The 17,141-nt window shown below is 41.9% G+C and overlaps 1 protein-coding gene across 2 annotated transcripts; it reads left to right on the forward strand.

Moving 5' to 3' along the window:
• The first annotated feature begins 472 nt into the window (after positions 1 to 472).
• pdcd6ip (programmed cell death 6 interacting protein) lies at positions 473 to 14,943 on the forward strand. 2 transcript variants are annotated; one of them, XM_068575955.1, is made up of 18 exons: positions 473 to 771; positions 3,382 to 3,436; positions 3,516 to 3,585; positions 4,061 to 4,188; positions 4,846 to 4,999; positions 6,249 to 6,349; positions 7,546 to 7,677; positions 7,819 to 8,041; positions 9,070 to 9,193; positions 9,455 to 9,632; positions 10,437 to 10,548; positions 10,860 to 11,029; positions 11,479 to 11,727; positions 12,060 to 12,194; positions 12,359 to 12,453; positions 12,707 to 12,830; positions 12,951 to 13,141; positions 13,856 to 14,943. In XM_068575955.1, exons 1-18 carry the CDS (start codon positions 566 to 568, stop codon positions 14,040 to 14,042), a joined length of 2,634 nt encoding a protein of 877 aa, XP_068432056.1. In that variant the 5' UTR covers positions 473 to 565; the 3' UTR covers positions 14,043 to 14,943. The 2 variants fall into 2 exon arrangements, with proteins under 2 accessions (XP_068432056.1, XP_068432057.1); XM_068575956.1 differs by having other exon boundaries at positions 7,561 to 7,677.
• The last annotated feature ends 2,198 nt before the right edge of the window (positions 14,944 to 17,141 follow it).

The raw sequence follows: 17,141 nt of genomic DNA on the forward strand, positions 1-17,141 counted from the left end.
TTTAGAAAAAAAAAATGTAACACTCTTTGAACATAAAGGATTGTGCACTATTATAGCACAGTATGAACTGACATAATACAACCTTTTGGGGTGGGTTCTGTAAAAAAAATAATTATGTAACTGTTTCAACTGTTGACTATATTGCATATTCTGTCTATATTCATAAATGTATAACATTTTTGATTATTTGTCTGTAAAATCGTGAACACTTTGTACTAAATTTGTTGTGTTCACTCAGATACCCTAGCAGCACAACAGGACCCATGTAATATTGTGGAACATGAATATTGTACACACTACACAAAGATCATGAGGAAAAGGGGTTTATAAGGCCCCTGACAGATTATGTGTGCATTTGGGCCCTTTTGCAGGTGAATCCGGCCTCAGTGTTCAGTCGCAGGATTACAAGATCCTGCGACTGCGCAGTGCGCCTCTCCGGTCCCCATGACGTAATTGGACGTTGCCTGTCAGAATCCAGGAAGTGGGTCGTCTCGCTGTTGTTTGTGTTCGTTGGTCGCTAATCGACTGTTTTTCTGATTCAATATACCGCTTTTTACGGGCCGAAATGGCAACGTTTATTTCAGTCCCGTTAAAAAAGTCAACCGAGGTGGATCTGGTGAAGCCGCTTTCTAAATTCATAACAGTTTCATACCCAGCGGGCGAGGAGCAGGGGGAGTATATCCGCGCGGTGGAGGAGTTGAACAAGCTCCGCAAAAACGCGCTGGGAAGGCCGCTGGACAAACACGAAAGCTCCCTGGAGATCCTGCTCAGGTAGAAAGTCCTTATTTTCTCACATGGGTGAATACGATACCGTGTTATATTTACAGTCGGACCAACCGTCTCACCTGAGTTAGCCCAGTCATCGCCGCACCCTGATGTTAGCTTCCAGCTGCTAACCAGGGAGCTAAAGTTAGTCAGGCTCAGGAGACGTGGGGCATTTCTCACCATGATAATAAACTCACTCGTGTGGTTTCCTTCACACGTCGCATGCTTCTGTCGGACACCTTCAGCAAATAAAATTAACCAGATTATCCGAGCTAGTTATGCGTTAAGCTTTGCCTTATTCATTTAAGTGACTTGAAGTAAAGTGAAACTCTTTATAAGTTTCCACCACATGATAATTAGCGTCACCGTTCAACATAAACTGTATTGTCCCAAAAGGGGAAACGCAGAGCGCAAACAGACGCTAACATCCCACATATTACAATGCTTTAAATATAGTTGTGTAACACGTCACTCACCACAAAAGCTCAAATAAAACTGTATGTCATCACCATTTAACCAAATCATCAATCAACCATCTTCACCTACCAATTAGAAGATTTATCATAAACTGACTCCTGAGTTTAGTGTAGCAAAGCTGACAGGTACTAATAATAACCTGTGAATTACCCAGCAGATCCCTATAGCCAACATACCTATTCCTACATAGGCCTATTCAAACTCAATAGCACGTTTATGTGTAGTGTGAGGAGCCCAGTGACTCTCAGCACAGCAGCTCTCCTGTCACATGCAGGCCGACATTCAGTCCAGCCGAGGCCCTCAGTCCACTGCTCGCCACGTGATCAGACATCCATGGTGGCTCGGAAAGAGAATTACAGCTTTTCACATCGGTAAACAGTAGTGAACTTAATGAAGCATAACAATGGTGTGTCTACGAGATTCAGAAGCAACAGCACGCTTTAAGGAGCAACAGAGGAGGCCTGTATATAATCTGCCAGTGGACTTTATTTTTTAAATAGCGGCTCTATAATACATAGGAAATATTGTCAAGAGCAAGCAAATCTTGGCAACTACTTTGCATGGGGGAGCTGTGACAGAAAAAGGTTTTATGTTTGTTAAACAAAGTTCCTGTGTGTACCATGCTCCATTTACTGTGCATGGCTGTTGTTGACTCTTATCTTGCTCTTATTGAATTACCAGTTAACAGACTGATAATAATTTATTAATTAAGGAGCTCATGCAGAATCCCACAGATGACTATGTTAACCTGCTCCTCATCCACTGTATCATGTACCAACATTTTGGTGTGACTAATAAAACCTACTACATGCATAGGTGACATACAGATGCAGACTTTGCCCTCTCTTATTTCAGTCTTTCTTCTCTATGACTCATTAGTTATTAATGCACAGGGTTTGGCCAGATTACGTCAGCCAGGTATGCACCAGGTATGCAGGGGGCTGTTGTTTGTTTTCCTCACTTGCATAAAAATGAGAATACAGAACCTACACTTTGAGAAAGATAGAACTGGTGTCAGATTTATTGACCTATAACCTCAGTGGATGTATAAAAAGTTATATTTGAAGTCAAATTGTTGGATAGCTGCAACCCCCGTTCATGTCAACGGTTTATATGAAAGTGTTTGAAAGAAAGATTGTCATAAAATCTCAAATGTGATCTATCGCCTGAAAAGGAAATATTTCTCACAGGATCTGAAAGATTTGCCTTTTGTTTTAATCTGCCGATCTAACTAATTAACTAACTAACTTGAAGAGTGATTTTTGTGTGAAGTCAGAGCTGCAGGTTAGTAGATGCATGCTCTTTGCTAGTTGGCCACATGGTTGAAGCTCACATGTCGGTCCCTTGCTGATTGCTGTTGTCTGCTTACCATGTGCCAGGTAGCCAGGGCGACGACAAGCCCTATCCTTTTTAAAGCTGCGCTGACACACGGCTATTGTGTCACCATGAGAAAGATTGTTTGGTCCAGGTTGTCTCTTTTTTTTCTTTAGTTAACCGGTAGACACACCTCATCTCAGCTTTCTTGAGTGTGAGAAAGTAACTATAGAACCAAACTACATTTTTTTTTCTAAATCGAAAGCCAGTCGTTTGATTTAAAGGTTGCATTCCCTGCCTTTCTTGGCAGTGTGAATTTACTGGTAACGTGGGGTTCCTTAACTGGCTCTTCTGCATGTTGTCATTTCTAATAATAGACTGTTTACATTCCACTCACACATACTGATGAAACGAAGTACTGACCAGCCGCGTGTGTGTGTGTGTGTGTGTGTGTGTGTGTGTGTGTGTGTGTGTGTGTGTGTGTCTGTGTCTGTGTCTGTGTCTGCGTGCACACTGCAGTGTTTTTGCCTGTACTGATATTTTTTCCTGACTCATTGTCAACTGTCTCTAAAATGGCAGCGCTTCTTCAGACCTCAGATTTGTGGTTAATATGTCAGGTACTAACGTTGTTTCTTTAACCTAGTTTCACAGTTGTGATTTATTGCTCATTTACAGTTTATCTCCTTTTTATTTTTTTTGCTTCAAGTTCAATGTGAGCAGGTATGTGTGGGTATAGACACCGCATAAGAAAACATTTCTCTCTCTCTCTCTCTCTCTCTCTCTCTCTCTCTCTCTCTCTCTCTCTCTCTCTCTCTCTCTCTCCAGATACTACGACCAACTGTGTGCGGTCGAGCCCAAGTTTCCCTTCTCCGAAAACCAGGTAACTGATCAGACACGTGGGTTAGACTCGGCTCCCAAACAGGAGAACTTGAAAACAAAGCGTCTCTCTGTTTCCACAGCTCTGCTTAACCTTCACTTGGAAGGATGCCTTTGATAAAGGATCGCTGTTTGGTGGCTCAGTCAAGCTCGGTAAGTGTAACCGCAATCGCATATCTGTACATGGGAAAATATCTGCGGATGCTGCATTTTAAAACAAGTTAAAGCCACTGTAGGACTTTGCCTTCAATGGTATGAATCTGTCATAATATCTCTTACTATCTGTCTGTTTGTGTCTGTTATCTGTTGCTTTGTGTGTCTATCTGGCTTTATCTCTCACACACACACACAAAAGCTTTCCCAAATATATTGCTTTTATTTGCATCCAGAAACAGGCCTGTTGAGGTGACTTTTTAGGGTTTGAGTAAAAATCCTCCTCTGAAGTTTGTGTGTAAAAGACAAAAAGACATGCACACATATGTTTGTTACGGCGCTAACAGCAGTAGAAAAAACAAAACCATAAAGAACAAAAAAAAAGAGTACATTTATTCATGTTTATTCTATTCAGATGGTGGGGACGGCAAAAAGGCACTCTCACAAATCATTTGTTTGTCTTTGTGCATTGCAGCTTTGGCCAGTTTGGGCTACGAGAAGACGTGTGTGCTGTTCAACGCAGCAGCCTTGGCCAGTCAGATCGCCTCGGAGCAGAACCTGGACAATGATGAGGGACTGAAGGCCGCAGCCAAGTTTTATCAGGTGGGCAGACAAACCTGGTGAAAAGCACTTTATGAATTATGCTTCTTGTACTCTGTTGTTGTTCAGATGTTCACTGAAAGCAACAAGCTAAGGTTAAGTTTGATAAACAGCTTTTCACATTTCCAATATTGTTTATTGATTTTTCCAAGCATATTGAATATAAATGTGCATTTATGATTGGTATGGTCTTTCAAGCATTTTAATTGTTGTACGCAACACACCATCTAATCTTTATTTAATTGAAAAAAAACTTATAAATATCTAATAATAGCGTCTCAGACTTGAGACTTAAACAAGACAACAAGACAAAAAAGTTTCACTCGATGTAGCTGCACACTGATTTTTTTCTTCTTCTTTCCTTCAATGATGGCTATTTAATGGAGATAAAAACTCTTTATTTCAGACATATAATGCATTTCTTTTTACATTTCAAATATTTTTGGCCCCAAAAGAAGAATTAAATGATTACATTTTGCACTTAGGTGGGGTGAGTGTAACACAGGAGAATACTTTGTAACCATGTTCTCCCAAAATATCCTTTGAGTTTGAATTAATCATTAATTCTACATTCATGTGAATAAGAGGTATTTTTCGGACAATCGTTGTCAGCCTTGGCAGGAGTGTCTCATTTGTCTCTTTGTCTGTGTCACTGTCCAGCTGGCGAGCGGAGCGTTTGGTCACATCAAAGACACGGTGCTGTCAGCGCTCAACAGGGAGCCCACCATGGACATCTCTCCTGAGACTGTGGGCACCTTGAAGCTCATCATGCTGGCCCAAGCCCAGGAGGTCTTCTTCCTCAAAGCCACCTCAGGTACCAAAGGACGAACACCTCAGGGGTCCAAACACACACACACTTGGTCCTCACTTTGAGATTGTTGCATCATAAACTGCTAGAGAGACTTTCAAGCCTTTTCAGTGTATCATTAGGATTTCTGAAAAAGAGAAACACCATCCAGTTTTGAGTCTCTAGTTTTAAGTGTATCACAGACATGAGCCACTTCTTGGTCTTTTGTTTGAAAATGTGTCAAACGAGTTTATGGAAATTGTTACCACAAATCTTCCTGTCTCTGAATAAAAAGCATCTTTAATAATGCATGCTTGTTTGCCTTAAAGTGTATTTCCCAGTTCTCTCCACAGAGTTGCTTATTAGAGTTTCTAAGCACAGTTTAAAAGTTTACATCATAAATTAAACTCCCATTTACAATAAAAAATAGACCTATATATTCTGCTGAAGTAGTGAGTTGTTGTTGAATAGTTTTTACACTTCATAAAATGTTAGCGCAAGTTCATCAGATTTCAACGATTTCAACCATCACGACCTCAAGAGTGTCGAAACACTATCAACATGTGAACTTTCTGACAAATTGCAATGTTGTAGGGATGCATAGTGTATAAAGATACAATGAGCAATACTAATATCATATTTTATCATAGCAATACTATTATCATATTTTATCATAGCAATACTATTATCATATAGCAATACTAGTATCATATTATCATATTTTATCATAGCAATACTATTGTCATATTTTATCTTATCATAGCAATACTATTATCATATTATCATATTTTATCACAGCAATACTATTATCATATTTTATCATATCATAGCAATACTATTATCATATTTGATCATATCAATACTAGTATCATATTATCATATTTTATCATAGCAATACTATTATCATATTTTATCAGAGCAATACTATTATCATATCTTATCATATTTATCATAGCAATACTATTATCATGTTAAAGTGCAATACTGTTGTATCTTTACCTTAAGTTTATTGTAATTCTGCGTTAGGAGGACTGAGCAAAATAAGCTTTTCATTGTAAATAATAACTGTCTGTTATCTGTGCGTATGACAGTAAAAACATCTTGAATCAGGTCGGTGTAGCACCTGCAGAGCGTTCTGAATGTATGACCACATGTCAGTCGGCAGTTAGCGGACCAGATGTTGTGATCAGCTTGTGGTGTTCAAGAATACAATTTATTATCAGGTGTGTATTTTGTTTAATATGTAGTCTTAAAAAATGTCTTGTTCACCTCATAGATAAGATGAAAGATGCTGTCATTGCAAAGCTGGCCAATCAGGCAGCAGATTTCTACGGCGAAGCCTGCAAGCAGTGCCAGTACAAAGACAACCTTCCCAAGGTATGTGAGGGACACAGCTGTGCGTCAGCCATGTGCTCAGTGTGGTGGAGATGCATACGGAGTTTGGATTCTGGTTGATGTGTGTCTGATTGTGCTTTTTGTTTTGTTTGTCTGTATTTCTGAAAAATAGACTTGAAGAGTGTTGAGGACTGTCTAAATTGCATTTTCTCTCTGTTCTCATTGGTCCATTTTCTGTTTTCACTCTTGGTCGGTTACTATCTAATCTTAAGTACTTCTTATCTGAAGTACTTACAATCTTTTTTCTTCTGGGAAACTGAGGGTCATTTCTTACCATTTAAGTGTTTTATTTGACTAGATTTATGAATGATTAGAGGCCACCAGGTAATACCAGTCCTGTGCAAACTAAGGTTACGTGTGATAAACTGCTTGACGACAAATGATTTTCCATTTTGATCTTGTGTTAAAGCTTGTGATGCTACAGTGAGAACAGTTGTTATTGCTTTAAATTTGACTGCTGTAGATGTTTTGTAGCAAACACAGTTTTTCTAGCGAAGAGTAAACATTCTCTTAGGTTTTATTGATACAACCTCATTTAGTACATTTGTTTAAACTCTCTTGTAGTTACTAGGAACATAACACGTAAAATTAGTCATAGATCAATGGACAGTTGGTGTAACGGTTGTCATCCTACAGTCGGATCTCTGTTATAAAGCAACGGCTCGACACACTTGAGCTCTTAGTTTTTCACCTGATAAGAACGAAGATTTCGCTCAGTTTGGACCTAGGAAACAACACTTTTAGTACACACACACACACACACACACACACACACACACACACACACACACACACAGCTATGGGACGTTTAATGAAGGTGTAGCAGCTTTTGATGACAGTTTAAACACTCATGGCCTGTTCTGTTTTCTCTCTCGTTGTCTTCCTTTCTTTCCGCATCCCTCGTGGTGTTGGTGGCAATGGGTGTGTGTGTGTGTGTGTGTGTGTGTGTGTGTGCGCGTGTGTGTGCGCTTGTGCTGTGTTTGCACACCTCTGACTGCTTGTGCCTGTTTGTGATTGGCTTTTGTGATGCAATTTGTGATTTGACCTTGCTGGTGTGCGTCTACCATTTTGTGGTTTGCATTGCCATTGTGTGTGTATGTGTGTGTATGTATATGTGTATATATATAAATCTGTTTGCGTGCCTGCGTGTTGCTCTGTGGTTGCCTCTCCCTGGTCAGTATTTTTATTTTCAGGAAGTGCTGTCGGTGCTGGCGGCCAAGCACACCATCATGCAAGCCAACGCTGAGCTGCACCAGAGCGTCACGTCCAAGCAGAAGAAGCGCTTTGGAGAGGAGATCGCTCGCCTGCAGGTGCACAGCTTTCATATAGATTACTAATTCTTCTGTCACCTTCAAAAGCTGGACGTACATGCCTAGAAATTTCAAATTAAAAAACTAGAAAAACATATTCATGGAGCAGATTTGATCCTCACCATCTGTTCATCCCTCCAGCGCTCCGCAGAGTTGGTGAAGACGGTGGCGTCTGGTTACGATGAATATGTGAGCGTCAAGGATCTGAGTGAGAAGATCAACCGAGCCCTCGTCGCAGCCAAAAAAGACAACGACTTTATCTACCACGACCGCGTGCCTGAGGTCAAGGATCTGGAACACATTGGCAAGGCAGCGCTCGTCAAAGCCACCACCATCACAACTCCACTCAGCCAGAAATTTGCAGGTAAAATACACAAGAAACTCAACACAGTTCTTTTGTTGTAAAAACAATTTGAGTTTATGTAAAGATTATTTTTTATTAAGTGAGCTTTCAAGGTGTTGCACAGAAGATTTTGTGATCTTGAGACAGAGCCAGGCCAGCTGTTTCCTCGTTTCCAGTCTTTGTGCTAAGATAAGATAATGGTTGCTAGCTGTATTTTTAACAGCCAGATGAGAGTAGTATTTTTATATACAAACTTTTCTTTTAATTCAACATAATGAAGTGCAGTGCTGAGATTTTCTGAAGCAAATTCCCATTCAAAGACATTATAGTAAGACGGCAGCGTCGCATTCCATTAAAGTCACCGGCCCTCTTTGTTTTTGCTTAATCTCATCGAAACTTTTAAATTATAATCCCAAACAGTCGTCCCTCGCTATATCGCGGTTCAGCTATTGCGGACTTGCTGTTTCGCGGATTCTTTTTTTTTAAATTTTTTTTTTACAGCGTACAGTATGAACATGCATTGTGTTCTGCGCCCTCATTGAGCTGAGGGACTGTACTGTACACCTTGTCAATCACTCTCCTCCGTGCAGTGTCTCCTGTACAGGACAGAATACGTCCGGATAAAAAGTCAGCTGAGCGGCTCCCGGACAAAGAGGCGTGGTCAAAGGACCTCGTAGATTGATCATTAAAATGAAATTTGTTAAACATGTTCGGGCTTATTTTTTAAATCCGCGAAACTTTGAGAGTGTTTAAATAAGAGAGAAATGTGAGAAAATGCTAATGCCTGTCTGAGAAAAGTGTATAAAAGTGTGTGGTTAGGGGTTTTACGGCCTTAAAACATGTATAATAATGGTAAAAAATAAAGCTCTCGACTTCGCGGATTTCGTCTATCGCGGGTTGTTTTTGGAACGTATCCCCCGCGATAAACGAGGGACCACTGTATAGGGACCAGATGATTTCCAGATGGGGTCTTGACCACAACACCCTCCCCGTCTGGCTTTTTTTTTTTTTCTTTAAATCAGCCGTTTCAGTTGTTCTTATCTCTTCAGACTTGTTTGAGAAGATGGTCCCCATGGTGGTGCAGCAGTCCATGAGCATCTACACCCAGAGGAAGGCTGAGACTGTTAACAGACTGGTGGGAACGATGAGGGAGGCTACCAATCTCTGCAACGGGTACGCTGTCCTGTGTCTATGTGGCTGCATGTCACTGTGCATGTCAGTCACAATGCAGGGGGAATGGTCTTCCTGTGAACATGATGATATAACCTAATGTTGTAATCGGTACCTTTTTTAAAATGTCAATAGAAGTACTTTTCTTTGTACCATAGTTCATATAATAGCAGCACTTGTATCACTCTATTTAACCAGCTTGAGTTTTTTTGTAAGGTGCACAAGACCATAATAACTCACAGATTCTTTGTAACTGTCCATCAGGGTGTTGGCATCCCTAAACCTGCCAGCTGCTCTGGAGGACCTGTCAGGAGATTCTATCCCACAATCCATTGCTGAGAAGGCCCGAGCCATCGTGCAGCTGGGAGGACTGCAGAGCATCGAGCAGCTGATCAGAGACCTGCCTGAGCTTCTGACCCGCAACAGAGAGATCCTGGATGAGGTCAGACACGCATAAACGCTCTGAATTATAGATATGCAACTGATCACATAACCAGTGATCTAACCGTAACCACCAATTTATTAAATAAGTAAAGCAGGCACTTTTAGAGCCTTTGTAACAGCTTGTTTGTCATGTGGCTTTTCTTTCCTGACAAAGACGCACATGAAAGTAATGCTGTTTAGTGGCTTTACTTCCACTACCACCAGAAGAACACATGAATGCTAAAAACTCATAATTGTCTCCAATGGCGCAAATCCCAGATCGGTATCATCACTGAAATATAATCCACTGATCTCTGGGCCAAGGACTGTCTGTCCTACAGCTTCAGCCAACCAATTTATTATTTTTTAAGACATCTTGCTGACAAACAAATAAACAGACGGGAATAAAAACATAAAACACACAAACTGCTTCCAAGTTCGTTGGCAGAGTTGTGAAGTCCAAACCCATAATGTCCTAATTTCCCCCAAAAAATAGTCTGTTGAGTTGACAAAGAGCCATTACCATAAAGTATAATTCTGCTGGACAAAAAGAGATTTGGAAAGACAATTGAACAAACACAGGAAATGATCAACAATTTTGATAAATTTGTAATGCATTGTCAGTTGGTGCGGACATGAAATTATGGTCTTCATAGTTGCATTGAAATGGTTGAAAAGATTTTAAAATACTCCTCAATAATATTTACACAAAAAACAACAAACTGAATAATAACGGTTTAATCATCTGAGGAGTGTGTGTGTGTGTGTGTGTGTGTGTGTGTGTGGTTGTTAAGGCTCTTTGTTTGTTTGTGCTCATCTTCAGTCTCTGAAGATGCTGGATGACGAAGAGACGACAGACAGCGAGCTGAGAACCAAGTTTAACCAGCGCTGGAACAGAACCCCGTCTGGAGACCTCTACAAGCCCCTTCGCGCAGGTACACACACATAATAAATATAGTTCCCAAAATGTAGAACTATTTCTTTAAAAACTAATTCTAAATCTGTAAAATCGAACCTCATCAAAGAGAGCCTTTTGAATAAGAGAGGACAAGCCAACACAGCCTTACTTGCCATCAATTAATCAGTCCTTATGTACTGTACTGATGTACACACACACACACACACACACACCTTGTTTTTGTTCATGAACTTTGTCATCCACTAATGACAATTGCAATACACTCTCTTTTCTTTCTCCTTCTTTCTTGTTGTCTCTAACCCTCCCTCCCTCCGTTCTCTCTACCAGAGGGAGGTAACTTCCGCAACATCTTGGACAAGGCTGTGCAAGCGGACCAGGTCGTGAGGGACCGCTACACCACCCACTGTGACATGATCGCCCTGCTGTGTAAACCTGAGAACGAGCTCAACGCTGCCATCCCCTCCGCCAACCCCACCAAGACCCTGCAGGGCAACGAGGTCCGTCAGCTTGTCTTGATATTTGTGTGTTTGGAGACAGATGATGTCAAGCTTTTTATTGTTATGGCTTGTTTTTGAGCTTGGGATGCATCACCTCAGCCTAAGGAATTGTGTGTTCTACGTAAACACAGAAACACTCAGTGGACATTGTGTGCTTTATGTTCCTGTCCCTTCTCCCCACACTGGCTCCATTTTTCATTGTGTTTGCTGACTTTGCATTGTGTGTCACTGGGGAACTTTAAATAACTAAGCAAGCAGAACTGGGAAAGCGCAAGGAATAAGTGCTAGAAGTCCCTCCACAGCTACACTGTATTCACGGCAAAGTGAAAAACTACAGTACATTGCAGTCATCATAAGGGCGAGAGGTCGGGGATCGATGTACGATAGAAGTCAACATGTATGTGCATGTCCAGTCCACAACTTCGCTCACTGAGTCCTTCCCCTCCCAGGTAGTGAACGTGCTGCGTTCCCAGCTCGCCCAGCTGGACGAGATGAAGAAGGAAAGGGAGACCCTGGAGGTAGAGATCAAGGCTGTGACCTTTGACATGTCTACCAGCTTCCTGACGGCGCTCGCCCATGACGGGGCCATCAATGAGGAGCAGCTGTCACTCTCTCAGCTCGACCAGTTATACGGCGCCTACAACCAGCGGGTGCAGGCCACCCTCCGCACGCAGGAAGAGCTGCTGGGACAAGTGCAGGTATGCAAATACAAACACGCACACACAGTCTCTGAAGAAGAAAAAAAACAATTGAGCCGTATAACAAGTTATTGGGACCATTTCTTGATCAATTTTCTACCGTCCACTCGCTTAAAGAGGCAGCTTTTTATGACGTTTGACCTTCTTGTGAAGTACAGCAAACAAAAAGTTATTTTTGTAAATGTAACGCAAAAGGCATTAGCAGACTGCATAAGTGCAATGTCAAAGTGTGTGTGTGTGTGTGTGTGTGTGTGTGTGTGAAAAGCAAAAATAAATATACCTTTTGCTCTGAGAAGTGTAGTTAATCTCCTCAATCTGTGACCTCCTTCCAGACGTCCCACCAGGAGTTCAGCAGTCTGAAGCAGTCCAACACGGAAGCCAACCAGAGGGACGAGGTCCTGAAGAAGCTGGCTTCAGCCCACGACAGCTACGTTGAGATCAGCAACAACCTGCGTGAAGGCACCAAGGTACCCGCTCAGCACAACACGGCACACATGTCTCTGCAACGATGCACGATACTGCAGTGATGCATATTTAGTCGGAAACTTTTCTACTTTTACTTGTTTTTTGAGTCGAGGTGGTTTGTAACCCAGGTGATTTATGTTTGTCCTCTTTTGTTTCCCCTCCGCAGTTCTACAACGACTTGACAGAAATCCTGCTTAAGTTCCAGAACAAATGCAGCGACATCGTTTTTGCTCGCAAGACAGAGCGCGATGAACTACTTAAGTATGTACTTTTCTATTTTTTTGTGTTTGATTGATGTGTGTGGTAGTTATATCAGGGAGGCCAGGGAGTAGGTAACCTAGGTCACTCACCTGTTTTATTTTTATTTATATATATATATATATATATATATATATATATATATATATATATATATATATATATATATATATATATATATATATATATATATATATAATATAAAGGAAACGTTTCAGCCCGGTCACCGTTTGTGACTCTTGAATTGTTGTTTCAGGGACCTGCAGCAGAGCATCGCCCGCGAGCCCAGCGCTCCATCCTTCAACGTTCCTGCCTATCAGAGCAGCCCGGCTGTCCCTGCTGCTGCTGGTGGCCCAACGCCTGCACCCAGGACCGTTTTTGTAAGCCGCAGCAACAACCAAGCAAACACACAAAGCCAAATTTTAAATACCATCGCAGCATATGTGAGGCTGAAGGTTTGATATTAATCTGTCTTCTTTCTCTCCACTCGCTGGACCCAGCAACCTCAACAACCCCAGGCGAAGCCCATGCCCCCAGCCAGGCCTCCTCCACCGAGCGTCACCACTCAAGCAGCCGCCACCCCTCCCATCAATGCACCACTAACTGGTCCTCCCAACAGCAACCCACCACCTATGGTCCCACCAAACCAGGCCCAGGGACCGCCTTACCCCAGCTATCAAGGCTATCCAGGGTGAGTTCAATCACAGCGTCTCAATTTCTGAGTACAAACTGACCTGACATCCCGAAGTACGTTCATGTCAGGATAGAGTGAACAGGATGTTTTGCTCCTTTGCAGCTCCTTCTTATAAGTACAAGCAAATCCTTTGTCCAATCTAAATCAATTGACCACTAAAAAAACTCATGTCTGTACTTTTTGGTAGCTGTAGCCAGCAGCCTGTTAGCTTAGCATGAAGACTGGCAGCAGGAGGAAAAGGCAAGCACCTTTAAAACTGTTAAATTAGTGAGCTTCACATGTGCTGGTCGGTGGGTTGTTTTAACCTGGAGACGGAGCCAGGCTAGTTCCCCGTACTTATAGACATCAGAGTGGTTTCGATCTTCTTATCTTCCTCTTATAAATATAAAAGCAACCAAGCATATTTTTTTTTATTTGTGGGGCGGCTGTAGCTCAGGGGGATAAGTGGTCGTCCCGTTACCACAAGGTAGCCAGCTCGATCCCCAGTCCCCCCACAGTTCACACATCGAAGTGTCTCTGAGCACGACACCTTACCCCTCGTTGGTCCCCGGGCGCCTCACAGGGCAGCCCACTGCTCCTTCATCAAGGATGGGTCAAATGCAGAGAAGAATTTCCTCGAGGGATTAATAAAAGTGTATGTTTCTTTTTTTCTTATGTTTTATATACTAAAACGTTGAACTGTTTGTTTTCTCTGTCATGATGCCCATGCAGGTACTTCCAGATGCCTGGCTACAATCCCTATGCTTACGGACAGTACAACATGCCCAACATGCCCTACATGGGCTATCAGCAGACTCCAGGACAGGCTGGCTACCCAGCAGCCCCTCCTCCTGGACAGCCCTACCCTGGTTACCCTCAGCAACCTCCTCAGCAGCAGCCCTACTACCCTCAGCAATAACGCCCCTCTCCGTCCTCTCATTCCTTATCTCACCAGTTAACACCAAATAGAGAATACCCCCAGCAATAACACTTCATCTCTGTCAGCTTCCCTCTCCTGTTTAGTTTCATCTCAATAACAGCAGCTATAGAAACCCTCGTGAAAGACGAGCTTAAGAGCTGCTTTGCACTTCTCTCTGAAGCCTTCATTACTTTGCCACCACTCATTTTGACACGCCCCCTTTTTTTCTATCCTCGTTCATGTTTTCTGGGTTCTGACTGCACTTTTCCTAAACTATCTCAACTTTCATCAATGCACTAACCCCCTCTCATGCCTGTAAGTTTTTTTTTTTTTACACAGTCATTTTCTAATGGTTTTTGTTAACTGTTAATTTTAATCCCTAACTGGTTTACATTGTCTGCTGTACAACGCGCATGGAGGCGCTCAAAATCCTAGGATGGCTCTTCGTTTCCTGGTTCGGGTGTATGTATTGGGTGGGCGGATGGGTGGTCATTGCTAGTCATGCCGCTGATGGGAGGGCACGTCCTTACCCAACCACCCACCCAATCAACCCCCAGTGAGTCGACATCCACTATATTCCTATTTTTGTAATGAATACTGATGCCTCGCTGATGTATAAACCTATAAAAACGAATGGCCTGTAGGTTTTCTAATGTAGATGATGACTGTTGAGCGTTCTGCTCGCTTTTTCTTTTGCTATTTTCTCTCTCACCCAGGGAATGTTGGTATATTTCTGTGTTACAATCAGACGCTATACACACGGGAGAAATGGCCTCTATTATATAAATATATGTATAAATAAGACTGTAAGTGGTTAACCGAAACACTCTGTGTGCTGCACTCTCATGCTCTTTGTGTTTTTATTCCTTAGCTCTAATGTGATTAAAAACATCAACAGCCAGCCAGAATTTGTCAGTTTTTACACGTTTCATTTGTGTGTGTGTGTGTGTGTGTGTGTGTGTGTGTGTGTGTGTGTGTTTTTTTTGTCAAACTGGAGATTTGTAAAGCAGCCAGAAGAGGGCAGTCCTGCCACTCACAGAGGGAGCCGCAGCTGAGCGCAGGTTCACCTGCCATTGTCTCTCCTTTCAGCCAATTGGGGAGTGAGTTGTGCCATCTGATGAATCGGACGCCTTTCGACCTCCCGAGCGTTGGGATCAGATCCATTTAGATGACATGCAAATCACGCTTCAGTGAGGTCGTGATCTCATCCAATCATATATTTCCTCGCAGGTGATTTCTCTACAGACATATATTTGTGTGTGTGTGCGTGTGTGTGTGTGTGTGTGTGTGTGGCAGATGGCAGCACAGTGGGATGTCTGGAAGGATGCATGGAGATGTTGGCAGAGAGCTGCTGGTCCCCTGCCTGCATCCATCACTCCACCTCTCTCTATTTTCCCCTCTATTCTTTCAGTCTAATCTGTCTTCTCGAGTTCCTATCTGCTCGAAAACCCACCATATTTCACTTCCCTCTCCCCCAGCGCTCTCCCATCCTTTGTTTCCCTTCCTCTTCATTATATGTTCCTTTGCTTTAAGCCTCTTCTTTCTGTATACCACCTGTCTTTTTATATCCTTAGCCGCTCTACCCTCCATTTATTTCCCCTCTTACCTAGCTCACCTGCATTTGCTCACCATTCGTCTGTCCTTGCTGTACCAAGCCGCGAATCGCTGGCAGTGTCTTCGCTGGTCAGCATCTCTTGGCTCATAAACGTCTTATAACATCACGTCATTCTCCAGCGTGTACCTGTGTGTTTGAGAAGAAAACTCACAGGGAAGAAAACACACTTTTAATCAGATTTTGCAGTTCGCATCTCTTAGTGAAGGTGACAACAACACACACACACACACACACACACACACACCAGTGTTGCTCCTTATCTATCTATCCGGCATGCCGTTGCTGCCAAAGCCAATTGTAGCGCTGGATGTGTTTATCAAAGGTGTCTGTGCGTCTCAGGCGCTTAATTTTAACAAGACGCTCTCCACAAGAGTAGTGTCATATTTTAATTGGTCTGAAACAGAAAAAAGGCAGCGAACAGAGCACTACGCTGACAGGTATTAATTACCTTCTGCCTAATGGCTCCCAAACTCAGCACACTGTTCTTACTCCCCCACTCTTTTCTCTCCTCCTCACCATGTGTTTGTCCGCCATAGAGCTGAATTGAGGGTTTTCTTTGGCTATGATGTTGATAATTACACAGAAGAAGTCTATTAATGAAACATATTCTCTCATACAATGAGTCACTATTAACGTTAGCGCAGGTGCTACTTCTACATCTGCCAGATGGTAAGTGGGAAGATTGTGAAGTACTTTGGCTCAATTTATTAAAGAATATCAATTGTGATTTAAATACCTCACACAAACTGCTGAGTGTTGAAGTTGAGTTTGAAGAAGCATTAGTCTCTGGGAGATGAGTGTCAATGAGTAACGTTGACTAAAAATAACGAATAATCTGTTCAAAAAGAAAAGTACATGTTTAAAATGACTAATTAACTAAAATCGATGAAGAATCCGCTCAGCTAACGTTAGCCATTTAAAAGTAATGTATAGCGTTAGGTAATTAAGCTATAATGATGAATAAAGTATTGCAATATTTATATTACAGCAATGGGGAACCTTAATATTTGAGATAGATACAAAATAATGAATACGTTGTTAAAATAAGCAGCTAAATTAAAAGTAAACGGTTGGAATGGTTGTGTGAGGTTAATGGTTGAATTGGCGAGCTACAGTAAATAATGTTAGCTACTGACTAAAAGTTTGTAATTGTTAATGTTTGCTAAAAGTATGGCTAAATGGCTGAGATAATTGGCTCTCGCTAAAAGTAATAATGTATATAAACAGTTCTGGTATTTCACAGTATTTGAAAGCAGTGGGTAAAGATAAATGTTTGACGGTTTACGTAAGCTGCTAGTAAATATTAAATGTTCTATTTAAATAAAAACAATGGATTTGTGCTTAGAGTTAAGCAGCAAGTAATCTAAATAGAAGCTATGAAACATAAATCCCTACCAAACTGACTAAACATTGAGTCGAGGTGGTTTGCAACCCAGGTGATTTAAGTTTGTCCTCTTTCGTTGTTTTGTTTTTTCATGTATGAA

Source organism: Clinocottus analis, unplaced genomic scaffold (genome assembly GCF_023055335.1).
Source record: "Clinocottus analis isolate CAN_PGR_092001 unplaced genomic scaffold, fCliAna1.0.p SCAF_14, whole genome shotgun sequence".
NCBI lineage: Eukaryota > Metazoa > Chordata > Actinopteri > Perciformes > Cottidae > Clinocottus > Clinocottus analis.